Source organism: Oryctolagus cuniculus, chromosome 6 (assembly GCF_964237555.1).
Source record: "Oryctolagus cuniculus chromosome 6, mOryCun1.1, whole genome shotgun sequence".
In the NCBI taxonomy this organism is placed as follows: domain Eukaryota; kingdom Metazoa; phylum Chordata; class Mammalia; order Lagomorpha; family Leporidae; genus Oryctolagus; species Oryctolagus cuniculus.
In genome coordinates this window covers 119,942,939-119,965,047 of record NC_091437.1, presented here as the reverse complement: position 1 = coordinate 119,965,047, position 22,109 = coordinate 119,942,939, and the positions used below count along the sequence as shown (strand labels likewise).

Here is a 22,109-nt window from a genome sequence, read left to right as displayed (position 1 = left end):
CAACCCGCTCTCTGCATGTTCTGCTCCCAGCGCAGGAATGGTTTTTCATTTGTTCTTGAGGTCGTGCTGGGCTAGGTATCCAGAGTTGGCAGCATTCCCTCCGCCGTCTCCGTCGGCGTCAAAGCCGACTCGGTACTCCGCCACCCGAAGGCCGTCGTGGCTCCGTAACGCGGAGGAACGACACGGTTTGGCCCTCTGGAGACGCCATAGTCCCCTCCTCGCCTCCTTCCGCCCCTCCCCGCGCTCGCAGGGCGCTCTCCGCCGCGCTGGAGTAGGCGGGGCGGGCGACTGCAGGCAGCAACACGCCAAGGGATAGGCCAAGGCTTGGGCCGCTGGCGCGTCGGTCGCCGGAAGCGCTGCCGTTTCTCCCTCTCCCGAGCCGCCGTCGCTGAGGTTGGAGCGCTGCCCCGGAAGTTCTCCCCCCGTCCCCCTCCCGCGTCAAACATGGCGGTGGACTCAGCTATGGAGCTGCTATTTTTAGATACTTTTAAACACCCGAGCGCTGAGGTAAGGCTTGGCTGCCGGATTCTGACGCTGCTCGTCGAGCTGGGCATCGTTACCCCCCAGAATAGTTAGGGGTCCTCGGCTTTCCCCCACGCCGAGTGCCGATTTCATCCCTCGCATACGTACCCCTCCTCCCCCCAACTGGGACAGGAGGGCGGCCTCTGAGGCAAGGCTTCATCCCCTTTTCCCTGGTTGCGCTTGGGCTCCAGTCTTGGGCTGCCCTGGGTGCTTTTTATTTTTATTTTTTCTGTCTTTTGCTGTGAGAGCGATCGTGTTTCTCGGGTTTGCGTCGGGCGGCGTTTGGCGGGGGTGCGGTGAGGGGTCTTGGGCATCTTGTGTTTGAACGCAGTGAGGGGACTCTGAGCAGCTGCTCACGCCTGCTTCGTGGTTCCCGGCGTGTCTAAAGCTTTTCCCCAGAGGTCTCTTTCCTAACGGGAGTTGTGTGACAGTCGTATTCGGTGTAGGGCTGTGGCGTTGTCCAGTTTGTCCTGGAAGTTTAGTGCATTCCACTGGGAAAGATGCCGCACGTTAGGACAGGAGATGCTTCACGCGAAGCCCTGTGCATGGAGGATGCTTGCGAAGAGGGCAGAGTTGAGAGAACTGCAGTGAGGCTCTCGTCCGAAAGCGGGGCTGTTGTCGTTGGGGTGGTTACGGTCGGGGATCGTGGAGTAACCTTTCCGGACCAAATCACTTGAGTGCCCCTACCCATATGATCGGCTCTGCGCTATGTAAATTGAATAAAGCTAAGTAAAGATTCCCGAGGGCCGGTCAAAAATGAACTTCAAAGACGTCCTCAGAGAAGTTGGGGGTGCGGGCGGGACGGACAAAGCCTCACCTCTCCCCATCTTAATGTAAATTTCAACAACTTTGAGGACTCTTCTTTCTTCGGGTTCGTCAAGTTTTTATGAAGAGTGTGTTCTTGAATCAAGCTCCATGAGGATAGTCTGTCTCTTGTTCTCATCAATATCTTCAGTGCCTAGGACAGTATCTGTTTGTTTATTTGAAAGTCAGAGTTATACAGAGAGGACAGGTAGAGAGAGAGAGAGAGAGAGAGAGAGAGAGAAGTCTTCCATCTACTGGTACACTCTCCGATTGGCAGCAAAAACGGCGGAAGCTGTGCCAATCTAAAGCCAGGAGCCAGGAGCTTCTTCTGGGTCTCCCATGCGCAGGGGCGCAAGGACTTGGGCCATCCTCTACTGCTATCCCAGGCCATAGCAGAGAGCTGGGTCAGAAGTGGAGCAGCCGGGACTCCAGTCGGCGCCCATATGGGATGCTGGCATTGAGGGCGGTGGCTTTACCCACTACACCCAGCACCCGGCGCCAAGGCCAGTATCTAGCAAAATGTAGTTGCTCAGTAAACATTTGAAAAAAATGTTTAAAATATTCTTTAATTTATGAAATAGTGATGCTAGTGGACAGTGGTTGTATCTTAATATTTATTTGGCAAAAGAAGACATTGGCAATCTTGATCTTTTAATTTAATGAGTGGCTTACAGGTCTGTAAAAGCCAAAAGCTGGGGTAACGGTGGCTTAGCATATTTTAGTGAAAATGAATTAGCTTATGATCTCACATTTTATGGGGCTGTTTGCTTGCTGAGTGCTATAATTATTACAGCTGGACTTTAGAAAACTCACTGGAGCCAGTGCCATGGCTCACTTGGCTAATCCTCCACCTGTGGCGCTGGCATCCTGGGTTCTAGTCCCGGTTAGGGCGCTGGATTCTGTCCCGGTTGCTCCTCTTCAGTCCAGCTCTCTGCTGTGGCCCGGGAAGGCAGTGGAGGATGGCCCAAGTGCTTGGGCCCTGCACCCGCATGGGAGACCAGGAGGAAGCACCTGGCTCCTGGCGCAGCGCCTGAGGCTGTAGTGGCCGTTTGGGGGTGAAACAATGGAAGGAGGACCTTTCTCTCCCTCTCTCTCTCTCTCTCTCTCTCTCACTGTCTAATTCAGCCTGTCCAAAAAAAAAAAAAAGAAAACTCAGTGCAATCAGTAGTTGAAACTTTGAACACACCTGTTGTACAGAAATAGAGAACAGTTAAAAATGATAGAGGTGTATGATAAATTAATTTAGTACTATTCTAGTTTAGGAAAACTGACATAACTCATTGTATGTTAATCTTCTCTTTCACTCATTCTTAGACAAACATTGATGACCGTGAGAGGATAGGGCAGGTAGTAAATACCTTCTTCTGGGGTTAATTGGGGAAGATTAGTAGAGATCACATTTGAATGGAGTCTTTAAGGAGGAGTAGGATTTTTATGGATGATATAAAATACTGATTTTTTTTAAAGGTAGTTAGTTGTCCTGCCTCTCCTTGAGTTCTGTTTTTTTTTAAAAATTTTTTAAAAAATTTATTTGACAGAGTTACAGACAGTGAGAGAGAGAAACATAGAGAAAGGTCTTCTGTCCATTGGTTCACTCCCCAAATGGCCACTACTGCTGGCGCTGCACTGATCCAAAGCCAGGAGCCAGGTGCTTCTTCCTGTTCTCCCATGCGGGTGCAGAGGCCCAAGGACTTGGGTCATCCTCCACTGCCTTCCCAGGCCACAGCAGAGAGCTGGACTGGAAGAGGAGCAACTGGGACTAGAACCCAATGCCCATATGGGACTCCAGCACTGCAGGCAGAGGATTAACCAAGTGAGCCACGGCACCGGCCCCTGAGTTCTATTTTTTAAAGATTTTTATTTTTTTGAAAGTCCGAGTTAGAGAGAGGGAGAGACATATAAAGAGAGATCTTCCATCCACTGGTTCACTCCCCAGATGGCCACAGCGATTAGCAGTGGACCAGGCGGAAGCCAGGAGCTTCATGTGGGTTTCCTACATGGATGCAGGGGCCCAAGCACTTGGGTCATCTTCCACTGCTTTCTCAGGCCATTGCCAGGGAGCTGGATCGGAAGTGTATCGTCTGGAACACGAACTAGTGTCCATATGGGCTACCAGCATGGCTGGTGGCAGTTTTATGTGGTATACCATAATGCAGGCCCCAACATTGGATCTTTTTAAAAGATTCATTTTATGTAGCTGAAAGGCAGAGTGCCAGGGGCAGAGAGAGAGTGGGATCTTCCCTCCCTGATTTAATTCCCCAAATGGCTGCAGTTGTAGTAGCCAGTGGCCTGGAATTCCATTGGGATCTCCCATGTGGGTGCTGGGACCCAGAAACTTGGGCCGTCTTCCACAGCTTTTCCAGAGGCATTGACCGGGAGCTAGATTGGAAGTGAAGCAGTTGGGATCTGAATGAGTGCTCTGATGTGGGATGCCTGTGTTGTAGACAGTGGATTAACCTGCTGTGCCAGGACACTGGCCCCAATATTGAAATGTTTGTTTCCATAGGGTTTGTAACTAAGTATTGGAGATTAGATCCCTTTGTAATGAGATGGGTGCTTAGAAAAGCACAGGGCTAATTGCTTGGGGTTTTATCATTTTGTTTTCAGAATGCCTGTCATTATCTGACATTAGGACTTCTGTTGATAGTGATTTTTAAAAAAATTATTTTTATTTATTTGAGAGATATGAGTTCCAGAGAGAGAGAGAGGGAGAAACAGAGAGAAAGGTCTTCCTTCCGTTGCTTCACTCCCCAGATGGCCACGACAGCTGCAGCTGCGCCGATCCGAAGCCAGGAGCCAGGAGCTTATTCCGGGTCTCCCACGTGGGTACAGGGGCCAAAAGGCTTGGGCGTATTCTACTGCTTCCCTAGGCCATTAGCAGAGAGCTGGAATGGAAGAGGAGCAGCCGGGACTAGACCCGGGGCCCATACGGGATGCTGGCGCCGCAGGCGGAGGATTAACCTACTGTGCCACAGTGCCGGCCCCTGTTGTTAGTGATTTAGCTCTTTTTGCAGTCAGTCTTCATTTGTGAGTGTAAAGAAGGACTGCCAAGACATTTGGCGTATGTAAAAACTTGGTCTTTGGTAGGAGGGGAAGTGTTTCACATTTGTAGTTAGGAAATGAAGGCGTTGTACAGGAGGATAGCCTAAAGTAGTAATGTGAGGTGGTACAGATCATGGAACTCCTTGAATGTCCCACCAAAGGAGTATAGACTCCTTATTTTGTGGGAAGTGGTGGTTTTTCTGCAGGGAAATCATATAGTAAAATCTATTAGGTAGATTAATTGATCAGTAATACCTAACTTGGTTCAAAGAAAGTAGAGGTTGCAAAAGTTTGAGTTAGCAGATAGGCTGTAATAATTGTTATCATTTGTTGAGTGCTTATTTTGTGCCAGGTATAGTGCTTTGGTAACTTAAACAGATTATTTCTAATTCTTCCCAAATGTTTATATTTTACTGATTTTTATTTACTTTTATATATTTGAAGAGCAGAGTGACACAGAGACAGACAAAAAGGCAGAGATCACCCATTCACTGGTTCACTCCCCAAATGCCTGCAGTAGCTGGGACTGGGCCAGGCCAAAGCCAGAAGCCCTGAAGTCAGTCCAGCTCTCACATGAATGACAGGGACTCAAGTGCTTGAGCCATCATCACCTGCTGCCTCCTGGGTATGCATTAGCAGGAAGCTGCTAGAGTGGCATAGCTAGGTTAAGATACATCAGTACATATTTTCCTGTATCTTAAGTTGTGCCATGTTGTATCCCAGTGGGACTAAATAGGAGTGGATGCATGCAAGATAAATTTTGGATATGGAATTGACAGGACAGCAACTGATCATGTGAGGGAGAAAGAGTAGTTAAAAAGGATAGAAATTTAGAGACTTGAGAACTTGTGGGATCATTGATAGTAATAGGAAGGTCTGTTGGTAGATTTGATGGAAAAAATATTTTCATTTTTGATTTGGTTAATGGAAGCCAGATAGATTTGCCCAGTGGGAAGTTGGGGATCTGTTTGCAATTACTTATGAAAAACACTTAAAGATTTTATTTATTTGGAAGGCAGTTAACAGACAGACACACATACACACACAACATAGAGAGAGAGAGACAAAGAGCGAGAGAGAGCACTGAGATCTTCCTTCTGCTTGTTCACTTCCAAATGGTTGCAACTGCTGGGGCTAGGCCAGGTTGAAGCCAGGAGCCAGGAGCTCCATCTGTGTCTCCCACATGGGTGGTAGGGGCCCAAGCAGTAGTTCATCTTTTGCTGCTTTCCTGAGTGTGTTAGTAGGGAGCTGGATTGGAAGAGGAACAGTTGGGACTTGAACTGGCCCTTATATGGGATGCTGGCATTGCAGGTGGCAGCCTAGCCTACTGTGCTACAATGCAGGGCCCCTCTCCCCATTTTTAAAGATTTATGCAAAGCATAGATAAGGTGTGTGATTCTAGGAGGAACAGTAACAAGCAAAAATAAACAAAAAAAAAAAAATCAATTACTTTGCCTATCAAAGGAATTTGTAGTATGTTGTGGAAGACAGACTAAAATTTTAGAATGGGAATCCACTCAGAAGTATGAGTGGTGGTAAATGAATTAAATGTTATGTTTGTGGTTTGTATGCTACTTTTTTTTTTTTTTTTTTTTTTTTATTTTATTTTTTTTTTTTGACAGGCAGAGTGGACAGTGAGAGAGAGAGACAGAGAGAAAGGTCTTCCTTTTGCCGTTGGTTCACCCTCCAATGGCCGCCGCGGCCGGCGCGCTGCGGCCGGCGCAGCGCGCTGATCCGAAGGCAGGAGCCAGGAGCCAGGTGCTTTTCCTGGTCTCCCATGGGGTGCAGGGCCCAAGCACCTGGGCCATCCTCCACTGCACTCCCTGGCCACAGCAGAGGGCTGGCCTGGAAGAGGGGCAACCGGGACAGAATCCGGCGCCCCGACCGGGACTAGAACCCGGTGTGCCGGCGCCGCTAGGCGGAGGATTAGCCTAGTGAGCCGCGGCGCCGGCCTGTATGCTACTTTTTAAAAGGTTTCAAGATAAGTCTTATTTTAGTAAATTTATTTGATTATGGAAAAATTAGAGGGGCTGGCGCTGTGGTGTAGTGGGTGAAGCCGCTGCCTGCAGTGTCGGCATCCCATTGGGCGCCAGTTCGAGTCCCGGCTGCTCTACTTCCAATCCAGCTCTCTGCTATGGCCTGGGAAAGCAGTGGAGGAGGATGGCCCAGGTCTTTGGGCCCCTGCATTCATGTAGGAAGATCCAGAGGAGGCTCCTGACTCCTGGCTTCGGATCGGTGCAGCTCCAGCTGTTGTGGCTAATTAGGGAGTAAACCAGTGGATGGAAGACCTCTCTCTCTCTGCCTCTCCTTATCTCTCTGTGTAACTCTGACTTTCAAATAAATAAATAAACCTTAAAAAAAAAAAAAGAAAAATTAGAAAATACAGAAAAGAACAAGCTGCAGTGCCAGCATCCCATATAGTATAAGTGGAGAGACTATATTTTGATACTCCTGTTGATGTGAGTGAATTAATTTTCTTTCTCTCCTCCCAACCCCATTATAATCAATATTTATTTTGTATTTTGTAGCTACAATTAACAGTCTTCCTTAAATTAATAAATCTAGTACTATAATTTTAAGTGTATATACTCACCACCCACATTAATGATCCAATACTGTATTACTGTTTCGTGGTTTTTCACTTATTAATGCATTGTACATCTTTATTAAGTCAAGAAATACACCTATATAACATTTAAAGGTAAGCTTCATTTTTAAAAATGTTCTCTTTTTTTGAATAGGTAATATTTATATGAGGTACAAATTCTAAAGGTACAAAAGGGTATATGGTAAAAAGTTTTTTTTTGTTTGTTTTTGTTTTTGATTAGACAGGCAGAGTTAGTGAGAGAGAGAGAGAGACAGAGAGAAAGGTCTTCCTTCCGTTGTTGGTTCACCCCCCAAATGGCCGCCATGGCCAGCAAGCACACTGCGCCGATCTGAAGCCAGGAGCCAGATGCCTCCTCCTGGTCTCCCATGTGGGTGCAGGGCCCAGGCACTTGGGCCATCCTCCACTGCCTTTTTGGGCCACAGCAGAGAGCTGGACTGGAAGAGGAGCAACCAGGACAAGAACCCGGCGCCCATATGGGACGCCAGTGCCGCAGGAGGAGGATTTACCGAGTGAGCCACAGTGCCGGCCCGGTAAAAAGTCTTTTATCCTTGTCCCATAGCCATCCTGTTTCTCTTAGTTATTCTGTTTTTATTAGTTATTCATTTTTTATTGGCTGTGTAATATTTCTTAAATGGTGATGCTATTATAAACAAAACATTTAGATTTCTTTTTACAGTGATGTAATGTTCTCAAAGCTGAATTATTATACACATCTTCAGTTTTGGTGGTTTTTTAAAAATACTACTTTCCAGAGTACAATGCTGTATTAAAATAACAGTTGTAGAGGAATGGTTGATGCTAGAAACTCCTTCATTTTAGAGTTTCATTAGGAAACCATTTTGGAACTTATCTGCAGGCGTGATGATGCAAGTGCTAGGACTAGGTGAGATAGCTAATGAAGAGGATAGAGAATAGTTCTAGGGATAGGAGAGTAAGGAAGAGACAGCCCTTCTGTGTCTTTCAAACATACAACTGCAGATAAATGTGAAATTTGACCATTCTTCCCTCACATTCCTGTTACTTCTCTGATTATACGTCTTCAATGATTTCCTTCTGTCAACTTGTCGTCTTAGAATTTAGTTTAAGTCTCTAAAAACACAGTCACTTTATTAAATGCCTATGAAAAGTCCTTCATTAAATGAATATGTTAGGCATCATGAGGCTCAGAAATCCTGAGGCTTGTGTGTGTGTGTGTGTGTTTTTTTTTTTTTTTTTTTTTTTTTTAAGTCAGAGTTACACAGAAGAGAAACAGAGAGAGAGAGAGAGAGAAAGAGAGGTCTTCCCTCTGATGGTTCACTCAACAGTTGGCTGCAACGGCTGGAGCTGTGCCGTACCAATCCAAAGCCAGGAGCCAGGAGCCTCCTCCTGGTCTCCCATGCGGGTGCAGGATCCCAAGGACTTGGGCCATCTTCTTCTGCTTTCCCAGGCCATAGCAGAGAGCTGGTTCAGAAGTGAAGCAGCTGGGTCTCAAACTGGAGCCCCATATGGGATGCCAGTGCTTCAGGCCAGGGTGTTAACCCACTGCGCCATAGCACTGGCCCAGTTTTTTTTTTTTTTTTTTTTAATTTATTTATTTGAAAGAACAAGAGAGTGGGAGAGATCGTCTGTCTTCTGTTTCACTCCCCAGATAGCCACAATAGCCAGGCTGGGCCAAGCCAAAGCTAGGAGCCAGGAATTCCATCTTGGTCTCCCAAATAGGTGGTAGGAATCTGAGTATTTGTGTCATCATCTATTGCCTCCCAGGCACATTAGCAGGAAGCTGGATTAGAAGCAGAGAGGGGACTGCATCCCAGGCACTCTGATGGGATATGGATGTCCCAAATGATTAACCCACTGTACCACAGTGCCCATCCTAGTTCTTGTCTTCTTGAAACATGTACTCTAATGGGAAACATTAAAAGAGGCGATTATAGTTCAATTTGATAAGGAATTTTGAGCACTCAAAGAAGAGGCACCCCTCTAGGCTTGATCTGGCTCAGCTTTGAAGAGAAGTTGACATCTAAAGGGAATTAATTGGTGCAGAAGGGCGTTAGAGGGTTCTAAGCAGAAGAAACAATATGAGTGAGGGCATGAAATTGAAAAAGAACATTGGTGGTATGTATGTTAGAGATATAAGTTTGGAGGTATTTAATAAAGAGACCAGGATCATTTATAAGACCTAGGAATTTGGCTTGACAGGAGTAAGGAGCAGTGTAGTCAAGATTTATAAAGACCAGCTTGCAGTAGTAGAATGAGTTGGAGGCAGGCAAGAAAGAAGTACAAAATCAGTTAGGATTTTATTGCTGTATAATATTTTGGGCATTGTGTGAATGGTGGTGCCGTCACTGAGATAGGAGGGTTCAGCTTTGATTTGTTGAGTCTGGTGCTTGAGGAGCATTTAAGTGGAGATTATTAGTGGGATGTTGGATATGGCAGTCTAAGGCTCAGGGAGGAGGTTCTAGGTGGAAATGAAAATGTTACTTCTAATTTTGTTGATGGTTCAACTACTCTGCCCTACTTTCTTCACTCATTTTGTCCTTAGCCATGGTGAACTATGCTTGCAGTTTCTTCACTTTTTAAGTTCTTCTTTGCATTCTCTGTGTGCATGCTTTCTCCCTTTGTGGCTTCTCTCCTTCAGCTGGTTCTTGTTTTCCTGAAAGACAGTTTGCTCAAGTGCTAGCTCTTTTGCGAAGCCTTCCCTGACATTCTATTTCTCTCCTCACCTCCAAATGTTTGCTTGTTATCAGACTTAGGTAAGTACTGTCTGCATTTTCACAGCAACCTGTGAGTCTGCATCATGACAGCTTATCTATTTGTTTACCACAAAAGGTTGTCCTTGAATGGTAGATTATGTCTTGTCTTTGTTTACTTGGAACCTAGCATGTTTGGAACATAATAGGCATTTAACGAATGTTTAGAAATAAATATTTAGTAAACATAGTATCAAAAAATCTCTTCTGTTGAAAAACAAACTAGATTTTGAAAGGCTGTGTAAATCCTTTAAGTCTGTTTTTTAGATCCACAGCAAGTACACCCTAAGTACTACTAATACCATTTGTTAGTAGAGAGCAAGGTGAGGGAGGATTTGTTCTAAGGTTTGTTCTAAGGTTCCTGTGTACATGTAAGTGAGAATACATAAGGATGTGAGTAAATGAACTGCTGTAGGGTAGGCTTTTTAAGTGCCAGTATTCATTACTGTAAGAAAATACAGCACCAAAGTTTCAGGTAAAATACATTTTTTTTAAAGATTTATTTATTTGAAAGACAGAGCTACAGAGAGGCAGAGAGAGAGGTATTCCATCCTCTGGTTCACTCCCCAGATGGCCAGAGCTGAGCCAATCTGAAGCCAGGAGTCAGGAGCTTCTTCCAGGTCTCCCACGTGGGTGCAGGGGCCCAAGGACTTGGGCCATCTTTCCACTGCTTTCTCAGGCCATAGCAGAGAGCTGGATCGGAAGTAGAGCAGCTGGGACTCGAACCAGTGCCCATATGGGATGCCAGCACTTCAGGCCAGGGCTTTAACCCGCTTTGCCACAGCGCTGGCCCCACTAATTTCTTTTACATAAATCTGCTGTTGTATATTTTGAATACCACAAAACACACCAAACACTGGAGAGGGAAAAGGTTTACTGGAGGGGAAAACCTGACAGGCTGAAGGGAGAGAGAAGAGAGAGAGCCTGTGGTAAAGCAGGCCTTGTTACAGCCTTGCGGGGATGAGGGAGTGGGAGCAGGGAATCCCATTAGAGTGGGAGTACAGTTGATGCTTGTGGTTGGCCATTTGGTTACCTGACTCCTCGTAAGCCAGGCTGGACTCTGGAGAGGCCGAACTTATTGTACGAGATGGCGACTAGGCCAGAGCCTAGGATACCGCCTCAGATAAGATGGCACCGTTTCACTAACATAAATAAATGTATATTTCTAATAGTTAGAACACAGGTTCAGCTGGTGTAACAAAAGCCAAAATAACTATGGCTTTAGATAAAATAGTATTTTTCCTTTCACTAATCAGTTTAAAAATAATTTAGGGCTAGGAGAGGAGTTAGAAGGTTGCCACACAAAGACATGATAAATTTCTTTTTAAATGTTTGATTATTTATTTAACAGGTAGAGTTACAGTTAGAGAGAGGGAGAGACAGAGAGGTCTTCCATGTGTTCGTTCACTCCCCAAATGACCACCATGGCTGGAGCTGAGCCTATCCGAAGCCAGGAGCCTGGAGCTTCTTCCAGGTCTCTTACATGGGTGCAGGAGCTGTGCTTTTGGGCCATCTGGGCCATCTTCGCTGCTTTCCCAGGATATAGCAGGGATCTGGATTGGAAGTAGTGCAGCCAGGACTTGAACTGGCACCCACATGGGATGCTGGCACTGCAGCCAGTGGCTTTACCCGCTATACCATAGTGCCAGCCCTGAAATGAAAAATGTTTAAGGAGATAGAAATGCTAATCTGGGGGCCGGTGCAGTGGCGAAGTAGATTAATCCTTTGCCTGCGGCACTGGCATTCCAGTGGTTCTAGTCCCAGCTGTCCTTCTTCTAATCCAGCTCTCTGCTATGGCCTGGGAAAGCAGTAGAAGATGGCCCAAATGCTTGGGCCCCTGCACCCACATGGGAGACTGGGAAGAAGCACCTGGCTCCTGGCTTCGGATCGGCGCAGCTCTGGTGTTGTGGCCATTTGGGGAGTGAAACGATGGAAGGAAGACCTTTCTTTCTGTCTCTCCCTCTCACTGTCTATAATTCTACCTCTCAAATAAATACAATCTTAATAAAAAAAGAAATGCTAATCTGATTGGCTCATTGCATATTGTATGTATGTTTTGAATTATCAGATTGTTCCCTGTAATATGTGCAATTGTTATTTGTCAATTAAAAATAAAGAACAATATTTAGGGCTATTATTGGAAGCTCTGCAATGTTAAGAATTGAGGCTCTTTACAGTGTTATTCCTCTGCCATCCTTAGGGTGTTGACCGCATTGTCCTTGATAGCTCACCATGATACCTAAGGTCTAGAAAGTCAGCAGAGTGTTGGAAAAAGCAGAAGAGGGGTCTGGAGATTGACCCTTTCCTTCAAGGCAGGCGTGGGGAATGTCTAGCCTGGGGTGAAGTATTTGGTCTGGCCCTTCCAAGGCAGCTACAGATGGGCCTCAAAATTCAAATCTATAGCTGGATGATTTTTAAGCTGATAATTTTGTATGGCTAATGAATGATGTTATAAATATGCAGTGGCCCTTGGCAGAAGAAAGGTTTCCTACTCTTGCTTTAAGGGCGTGACCTAGAGTTGCCTACATATTTACATTTCCATCCCATTGATAAGTATTTGGTAATCAAATTTCCCACTGGCTCTTGGGGAGTGACTAGTTCAGATTTGCCCAGCCAAAACTTCTGTAAAAGAGGAAAATGGCTATTAGAGGACAGCTAGCAGTCAGCCTTACTTGTACTTGTCCTGTTTATTTATTAATTTTATGATTTATTTATTTATTTGAAAGGCAGAATTACAGAGAGGCAGAGAGAGAGAAAGGGAGAGGTAGAGACAGGAAGAAAGAGAAAGACAAAGAGAGGTCTTCCATCATTAGTTCACACCCCAAGTAGCTGTAACGGCCAGAGCTGGGCTGATCTGAAGCCAGGAACCAGGAGCTTCTTTGGGGTCTCCCACATGGGTGCAGGGGCCCAAGCACTTGGGCCATCTTCCACTGCTTTCCCAGGCCATAGCAGAGAGCTGGATCAGAAGAGGAACAGCCAGGACTCAACCGGTTCCCCTACGGGATGCCAGCGCTACAGGGGCGGCTTTACCCACTATGCCACAGTGCTGGCCCCATGTCCTGTTTATTTTTTATCTTTGAGAAATTAAGTACATTTGAACAGAAAAGGTTTTAAGATTTTTATACCTTTATATTTAAGTATAATCTCCAGGCTTAAAATGTAAGATTTAGAAAGTCATCCCCAGTCACATTTTGAGAAGGACTAACTTGAACATACTGTTCTTTTGGTCTGTTGATAAACATGATATTCCTGACCGCTTAAGGAGAAAACTGGTCTTTCTAGATGTAATAGTGTGGACTGTTCTCATGATTAATTTTGACCACTAGGTAAAGTGAAGTTCAGTAGCTGAACTGTAAAATAAAATAGTCCAAAAATGATGTGGAAAATTTTTTTTATTGTTGACCCCAAGAACTACATTTGTCTAACTATGTCAGATGAATCTTATAGTTTGTTTTAAATGGAATTTATGCTGTCCATTTCTTTTATTATTATAAATTCTTGGTTTGTGGATTTATTGAATTTCAGGGCGATTTTCTTCACTATTCATATACCTAAATGATTTCCAAAATCTCTTGGTATTGGTAGATATAAGCTGAGCAAAGTAAACTAATCAGTACAGGTCTGCAATCTCTTCTCTACAATTCCAGAAATTTTAAGATGACAAAAAAAATCTGCCTGGAATTCATATGGCTGTGCATCTGAACTGAACTGACATAATGTTAGTTATAATTCTTATTTAGTGAATGTTGATACATGTAGCTATGGAAATAATAATGTTTTGAGACTAACATATTGTCCTAGAGGCTATTTGGGGTCTTAAGTAATATGGAGTATTCGTATCATTAACTTCCCAAAACTTTAGGAAACACCATTTTGAAAACGCAACTGGTTCCAGAGAGTTCAGATAAAGAAGTGTGGCTCCATATTGATCTAAGCAAAACATCAGCAGGTAGATAAATACACTGCAGAAAATGTTACACTAATTGAGAGGCTTAACTAAGTGCATTTTTTTATCATCTATTTAAAAAATTGGCTTATGCAGCATTGTAAATGATATAACACTATAATTATGAGACAGCATTTGTTTTAAGGTTATTTTGACATTCTGCAAAAAATTAAATATGAATACATTTTGAATTGAGAAAGTGTTTTGCTTACAGTATGTCCCCTCTCCTCTTTTTTTAAAGCAAAGTTCTCATATAGATGTGGTTCGTTTTCCATGTGTGGTTTATATCAATGAAGTCCGAGTCATACCCCCAGGAGTAAGAGCCCATAGCAGCCTGCCTGACAATAGAGCATATGGGTAAGTCAGCTCTCTTTTTGTTCAAAAAAAAAAAAGCTTATTTTTATTTGAAAGGGAGATACACATATACATATGCAGAGAGAGAGAGAGAATAAATGTCCATTTGCTGGTTCATTCCCAAATACCAGCAACAGCTAGGGTTGGGCCAGGCAGAACCTGGAATGCAGAAACAGTCTAGGTCTCCCATATGAGTGGCAGAGAACCAAGTACTTGGGCTGTCCTGTGCTGCTTTCCAGGGTGCACATAAGCGGGAACCTGGATTGGGAGCAGAGCCAGGACTTGAACACAGGTACTCTTAAATGGGATGAGGATATCCCTAGTGGTATCTTAACTGCTATACCAAATGTTTCCCCCTCAACTCTACTCTGGTTTTTTTTTTTTTGTTTTTTTTTTGTTTTTTGTTTTGACAGGCAGAGTGGACAGTGAGAGAGAGAGACAGAGAGAAAGGTCTTCCTTTGCCGTTGGTTCACCCTCCAATGGCCGCCGCGGCCGGCGCGCTGCAGCCGGCGCACCGCGCTGATCCGATGGCAGGAGCCAGGAGCCAGGTGCTTTTCCTGGTCTCCCATGGGGTGCAGGGCCCAAGCACCTGGGCCATCCTCCACTGCACTCCCTGGCCACAGCAGAGAGCTGGCCTGGAAGAGGGGCAACCGGGACAGAATCCGGCGCCCCGACCGGGACTAGAACCCGGTGTGCCGGTGCCGCTAGGCGGAGGATTAGCCTAGTGAGCCGCGGCGCCGGCAACTCTGTTTTTAAAAGTTTTTTTCTTGACCAAAGATTGTCTTAGAAACATATTTTTAATGGGGCTGGCACTATGGCTCACTTGGTTAATCCGCCTGTGGCGCTGGCATCCCATATGGGCGCTGGCATCCCATATGGGCGCCAGGTTCTAGTCCCAGCTGCTCCTCTTCCAGTCCAGCTCTCTACTGTGGCCCGGGAAGGCAGTGGAGGATGGCCCAAGTGCTTGGGCCTTGCACCTACATGGGAGACCAGGAGGAAGCACCTGGCTCCTGGCTTTGGATCGGCACAGTGCGCCGGCGGTGGCAGCCATTTGGGGGGTGAACCAACAATGGAAGGAAGACCTTTCTGTCTCTCTTTGTCTAATTCTGTCAAAAAAAAAAAAAAAAAAAAAGAAATTCTTAAAAGTGAAAATTTAAGGTAATATTTTGTAAGTAGTAAAACCCTAAAACTTTATTCAGTTATGGTTGTGCTGCATTGTAATTAACTATAGGTTTTCCATAAAATTCATATATATTCATAAACTTCAAAAGAGTAAATTGTTTGACCTAAGTACTTAAGTAAAGTTTTCTTTTTAATTCTGTTTTAAAAAACATGTTGAAAATAAGTTTCCATTTTCCAAAATATTATGGGGTGGGTTACTAAAGTAGATTTAAGTAGTTTAAAGTAGTTTAAGCCTTATTTTGCCCCTTGAAAATATATATGAATGAATGTTGAGGAATATATTTCTTATTATTCAACCTTTTTTATTATGTTATTTTATCTGTTTTCATGACTTCTTGCCTGACACATGTCTTTGTATGAATGGCCTCAAGTTTGCCATTACTTGTGATTAGCAAGTAATTATTTGATGCTTTCTCTTTTTAAGGTTCTGTGGGAAATAGAATGTAACAAATAATCCCTGATACGAAAGTGTAGATAACGTTTTTCTTTTTTTCTTTTTTGGACAGGCAGAGTTAGACAGTGAGAGAGAGAGAGAGAGAGAAAGGTCTTCCTTTTCCACTGGTTCACCCCCCAAATGGCTGTTACGTCCTGCATGCTGCGCCGATCAGGAGCAAGGTGCTTCCTCCTGGTCTCCCATGTGGGTGCAGGGCCCAAGGACTTGGGCCATCCTCCACTGCCTTCCCGAGCCACAGCAGAGAGCTGGACTGAAGAGGAGCAACCGGGACAGAACCAGCGCCCCAACTGGGACTAGAACCTGGTGTGCTGGTGCCACAGGTGGAGGATTAGCCAAATGAGCCACGGCGCCAGCCTTTTTTTTTTTTTTTAGTGTAGATAACTTTTTTTTTTTTTTTTTTTTTTTTTTTTGACAGGCAGAGTGGACAGTGAGAGAGAGAGAGAGAGAGAGAAAGGTCTTCCTTTGCCGTTGGTTCACCCTCCAATGGCTGCTGCGGCCGGTGCACTGCAGCCAGCGCACCGCGCTGATCCGAAGGCAGGAGCCAGGTGCTTCTCCTGGTCTCCCATGCGGGTGCAGGGCCCAAGCATTTGGGCCATCCTCCACTGCACTCCCTGGCCACAGCAGAGAGCTGGTCTGAAAGAGGAGCAACCGGGACAGAATCCGGCACCCCGATGGGGACTAGAACCCAGTGTGCCAGCGCCGTAGGCGGAGGATTAGCCTAGTGAGCCGCGGTGCCGGCCTTAGTGTAGATAACTTTAACACCTAACATAAAGCAGGAATTTGCTATTTGTTGTTAACATGAATAATTATTTGATGATTTTAATTACATGGGCTAGAAATACAAGCCCCACTTTGTGTAAACATGAATGTATGTAATATCTTTTATGTAAGTTTGAAACATATAGCCTAGGTATTAATCTTATGTATTAATACCATATTTCATTCTATACATGCTATGGATAACTGAATTTCTATTATGTAAAAGTTAAACCTGCTATTTTGTGGTAAGTGGGCCCCAAGTTACGAGCTCATTTCATAATTGTGAAAAGTAGTTGGGTATTTATAAATATACCATTCAAAATATACCCTTCAAAAATTAAAACATACAAAACAATAAGAATGTAAATATTTATAATAAGCATTCACTGTTATTGACTTCATACTTTTTTTCCATGTTTAAGAATTAGAATGTATATTTTTGTCTACAGCCATACCACCTGGAATGTGCCCGATTTCTAACATGCGTATTTTCCCATAGATTTCTTCCTGTCTATTCTTTTAAAAGATTTATTGTTTATTTGAAAGTCAGTTAGAGAGGAAGAGAGACAGAAGTCTTCTGTCTGCTCTTTCACTCCTCAAATGGCATAACGGCCACAGCTGGGCCAGGCTGAACCCATGAGCCATGGGTCTCCCATGTGGGTACAGGGGCCTAAGCGTTTGGGCCATCTTCCTATGCTTTCCCAGGCCTCTTAGCAGGGAGTTTGATCATAATTGGAACAGCTGGGACTCCAACCAGAACCCATATGGGATGCTAGCATTGCAGATGGTGGCTTTATGTGCTATGCCACAATGCTGGCCCCAATCTTCCTTTTCTTTCTTGCTTTCCTTCCTTTCTTCCTTCCTTCTTGCTTTCTTGCCTGCCTTCCTTCCTTCCTTCCGTCCGTCCATCCGTCCGTCCGTCCGTCCGTCTTTCTCTTCTATCTGCTGGTTCACTCCCCAAATGGCTGCATCTGGGTCTCTCATGCAGATCCAGGGGCCAAGCACTTGGACTGTCCTCTGCTTTCTCAGGAGCATTAGCAGGGAGCTGGATTGGAAGTGGAGCAGCTGGGACTCGAACTGGCTCCCATATGGGATGCTGGGGCTGCAGGCAGAGGCTTAACCTACTACACCACAGCGCCGGCCCCCTATGTTTTCTATAAAGGGAAGTGTATATACAGTGGAAAAGATAGGGTGATGCTAGTATATCTAATAGTTTTTTAAGGTTTATTTATTTTTTTATTTGAGAGAGAGAGAGAGAGCGAGATTAATTGATCATTTTATCCACTGAATCACTCCCTAAATGGCTGTAGCAGTCAGGTCTGGGCCAGGCCAGGCTGAAACCAGGAGCCACGAACTCCATCTTGGTCTCCCATGAGGGTGGTAGGTGCCCAAGTACTTAAACCATCTTTTGCTTTCCCAGGCACTTTAGCAGGGAGCTGGATTGGAAGTGGAGTAGCTGGGTCTGGAACTGACTCCTGTAGGGGGTACCTACGGTGCAGGTGGTGGCTTAACCTGTTGTGCCACAGTGCTGTCTCCTAACAGTCTTCTCTATTTAGACTGCTATTGGTCAAGAAAGGACTATTAGTTGTTTGTTTTTCCATGACCAATTACAGTAAATTTATCAGCTTAAAATAGTTAAGTATTTATTGTCTTACGTTGTTTTGGTGGGTCAGTAAACTGGTAGTGGCTTAGCCCACTCAGGTTCTCTCACGAGGTTGTTGTCAAGATATAGGCCAAGGCAGTGATTTCAGATTTGAGTGGGGCTGGAGAATTTGCCTGGAAGCTCACTCCTGTGGCTTCTGGTAGGATGCTTCAGTTCCTTGCCAGGAGATCCTCTCCATGTGATTACTTTTGTCTTAACACGTATTCCTCTAGAGTGAGTGATCCGTGGGTGAGAGAGCGTGTCTAGGATAGAAGCCTTGGTATTTTATAACTTAATAATGGAAGTCATAACTTGTTGCTTTTATCATGTTTTTTTAGTTGCATAGTCTGCTGGTGCAGTGTGGGTGGGGACTACACAGTGTAAGTATATGGAAGTATGGGTCATTGGAGGTTATCTTCCAGGCTATCACTGTAGGCAAAGTGGATCTCTGCCATTAGCTTTACCAAGTAGGCCTGTTTGTTACGTTTTCCCTCATCTTATCTCTTCCTTTTTCTTAGGTTGGGATAAGTGGATGTTCATTTTTCTTTAAAGATTTATTTAATTTATTTGAAAGGCACAGTTACAGAGAGATTAAGAGAGACAGACAGAGAGGGGGATCTTTAGACTGCTAGTTCACTACTCAAATTGCGGCAATGACTTGGGTTGGGCCAGACTGAAGCCAGGAGCTGGGAGCTTCTTCCGGGTCTCCCACGTGGATGCAAGGGCCCAGGTACTTTGGCCATATTCCACTGCTTTCCCAGGTACATTAGGGAGCTAGATTGAAAGGGGAGCAGCAGGGGGGCTGGCACTGTGGCATAGTGGGTAAGGCTGCCACTTTTAGTGCTGGCATCCCATGTGGACGCCTGTTCGAGTCCTGGCTGCTCCACTTCCGATCCAGCTCTCTGCTATGGCCTGAGAAAGCAGTAGAAAGATGGCCCAAGTCCTTGGGCCCCTGCACTCATGTGGGAGACCCGGAAGAAGCTCCTGGCTCCTGGCTTCGGATCGGTGTAGCTCTGGCCGTTGTGGCCAACTGGGGAGTGAATCAGCGGATGGGAGACCTCTCTCTCTCTCTGCCTCTCCTCTCTCTGTGTAACTTTGACTTTCAAATAAATAAATAAATCTTTAAAAAAAAAAAAAGGTGGAACAGCTAGGACTCTGGTACCCAAATGGGATACTGGCATTGCAGACAGTGGCTTTACCTGCAGTGCCACAGCGCTGCTCCGGATGTTCATTTTATAATAACTCTAAATAAGAAAGCATTAGAAACAACACATTTTTAATGGGGCCAGCATAGCAGGTAAAGCTGCCGCCTGCGATCCTGGCATCTCATATGGGCGCTGGTTTGTGTCCTAGATGCTCCGCTTCTGATCCAGATCCCTGCTGATGGCTTTGGAAAAGCAGCAGAGGATGACCCAAGTGTTTGGGCCCCTGCCACTCATGTGTGAGACTTGGATGAAGCTCCTGGTGCCTGGCTTTGGCCTGGCCCAGTACTGGCAATTGTGGCTATCTGGGGTATGAACCAGTGGATGGAAGATCTGTCTCTATGTCTCTTCCTCTCTCCCTGTAACTCTGACTTTCAAAATAAATAAGTAAATCTTTAAAAAAGTCTTTTTGTATCTTAAAAACACGCACACACAATTAACATGGGACAATAAAATAAAATACAAGAGTCAGGAAGCCTGGACTCTCACAGTAGGAAGTTCTGTTACAGACAAATAACACTGTGTAGTGTATGAGGGGCCTTCAAGAATTTCATGGAAATTGTATATTTTGGGGACTGGTATTGTGGTCTGTGAGTTAAACTTCTGCCTCAATGTTGGCATCCCATATTGGAGCGCTGTGAACCCCAGCTGGTCCACTTCTGATCCAGCTCTCTGCTAATGTGCCTGAGAAAGCAGTGAAGATGACCCAAGTACTTGGGCCCTTGCCACCCATGTGAGAGACCCAGAAGAAGCTTTTGGCTCCTGGCCTCGGCCTGGTCTAGCCCTGGCCATTGCAACAGTTGGAGAGTGAACCAGCGAATGGAAGGTTCTCTTTCTCTGTGTCTCTTTCCATTTCTCTTTCTCCCTCTCCGTCACTAAATCTTTCAAATAAATGAAAACAAATCTGTAAAAACAAAAAAACAGGAGCTGTCATTTTGGTGTAGTAGGTTAGGCCTCTGCTTGCGGCACCGGCACCCCATATGGGCGCTGGTTTGTGTTGTGGATGCTTCGCTTCTTATCCAGTTCTCTGCTAATAGCCTGGGAAAGCATTGGAAGATGGCCCAAGTGCTTGGGCTGCTGCACCCACATGGGAGACCTAGAAAAAGCGCCTTGCTTCGCATAGGCCCAGCTCTGGCTGTTGCAGCTATTAGGGCAGTGAAGCAGCAGATGGAAGACCTCTCTCTGTTTCTCCCCCTGTCTGTAACTCTGCCTCTCAGATAAATAAATGAATAAATAAATATTAAAAATGTGTATTATGGAAAGACTATGCATGTATTTCTAATTTCTTTGCACCAAAATAGAATTTATCTTTAAATTCCACCTTTCTATGAACTTTTTGAATTATTATTGTTCTTTCCAATAGCATTTTTTCTTCACTATAAAATTCAGAAATGCATAGATAAACTTTGGTGTTCTGTCCCTTCAGAGACTAAAACTGATTTGAAGGGGGAAAAAAAATTAAAATCCTTGTAATCCCTCCATCATGAGAGAATCCTAACAGCATTTGATACAGTTTTTTAAAAATATGTATGTTTAGGGGCTGACGCTGTGGCGTAGTGAGTGAGGCCGCTGCCTGCAGTGCCGGCATCCCATATGAGCGCCAATTCGAGTCCTGGGTGTTCTACTTCCGATCCAGCTCTCTGCTGTGGCCTGGGAGAGCAGTAGAGGATGGCCCTGGTCCTTGGGCCCCTGCACCGGTCTGGGAGACCCGGAGGAAGCTCCTAGCTCTTGTCTTTGGATCAGCTCAGCTCTGGCCATTGTGGTTATTTGGGGGAGTGAACCAGTGGATGGAGACCTCACTCTTTCTCTCTCTCTCTCTCTCTCTGTATCTCTCTGCCTCTCCTTCTCTCTCTGTGTAACTCTGGCTTTCAAATAAATAAATAAATCTTTTAAAAAAATTGTGTTTATATATATTTTCATGTTTTATGTATATCTTGTTACTATGTTTTATAAATGTGGTATATATATTTTTTTTTAAAGATTCATTTCTTTATTTGAGAGGTAGAGTTACAGACAGAGACAGAGAGAGAGTTCTTCCATCTGCTGGTTCACTCCTCAAATGGCTGTGATGGCCAGAGCTGAACTGATCTGAAGCTAGGAGGCAGGAGCTTCTCCCTGGTCTCTCACGTGGGTAAGGGCCCAAGCACTTGGGCCATCTTCTACTGCTTTCCCAGGCTTTAGCAGAGAGCAGAATTTGAAGAGGAACAGCTGGGACATGAACTGGTATCCCTATGGGATGCTGGCACTGCAAGTGGAGACTTATCCTACTATGCCATAGTGCCGATCCCTAAATGTGGTGTCTTTTGTGAGCATAGATTTTTTTTTTTTTTGTAGAGTCACCAGGATGTAAGATAAGAGTCTGTAATGCAATTGAATTACATTTGATTCTTTTTTTTTATTCTTAATTTTTGTTTCTTTTCATAAAAAAATAAGACAGAGACTCAGAGAGAGAGAAATCTTCCATCTCCCCAAATTACTGCAGTAGCTAGGGCTAGACCAGATGGAAATGAGGAGCCTGTAACTCAATCCAGGTCTTACATGTTATAGTAGGGACCTAAGTACTTGAGCTGCTGCCTCCCAGGGTGCACTTAGCAGGAAGCTGGAATCAGAAGTGGAGTCAGGATTTGATTCTAAGCACTCTAATATGGTATATGGAATCCCAAGTGACATCTTAAACCTCTGTGCCAAATGTCTGTCTCTACCTTGTTTTTCAGTGACTAAGAACTGAGTTTTTGGGGGATGTTAAGTAAAAAAAAATTATACTTCAGCTCTTTCTCACTCCCAGTCCAACCTTTGTTTCCCTTGAGATATTTGAGGCCAGGGTCTAATTTGAAGAAGGGCAGGTGGCAGAGAGATACTTTTTAG

At 44.8% G+C, this 22,109-nt stretch overlaps 1 protein-coding gene across 6 annotated transcripts in view; it reads left to right on the top strand.

The window, feature by feature from the left end:
* The first annotated feature begins 230 nt into the window (after positions 1–230).
* Positions 231–22,109, top strand: part of VIRMA (vir like m6A methyltransferase associated) — a 73,182-nt gene continuing 51,303 nt past the window's right edge. For 3 of the 6 annotated variants that reach the window (XR_011389238.1, XM_008255752.4, XM_002710693.5), the window contains exons 1-2: positions 231–507; positions 13,893–14,008. Coding sequence is in view for 2 of the 6 variants with exons in the window: in XM_008255752.4 (XP_008253974.1) it covers positions 445–507; positions 13,893–14,008 (179 nt within the window). In the remaining 4 variants the exon portion in view is untranslated. Of the gene's footprint in view, positions 508–13,567; positions 13,655–13,892; positions 14,009–22,109 lie in introns of all 6 variants that reach the window. The other 3 variants (XM_070075317.1, XM_070075315.1, XM_070075314.1) reach the window with 2 other exon arrangements.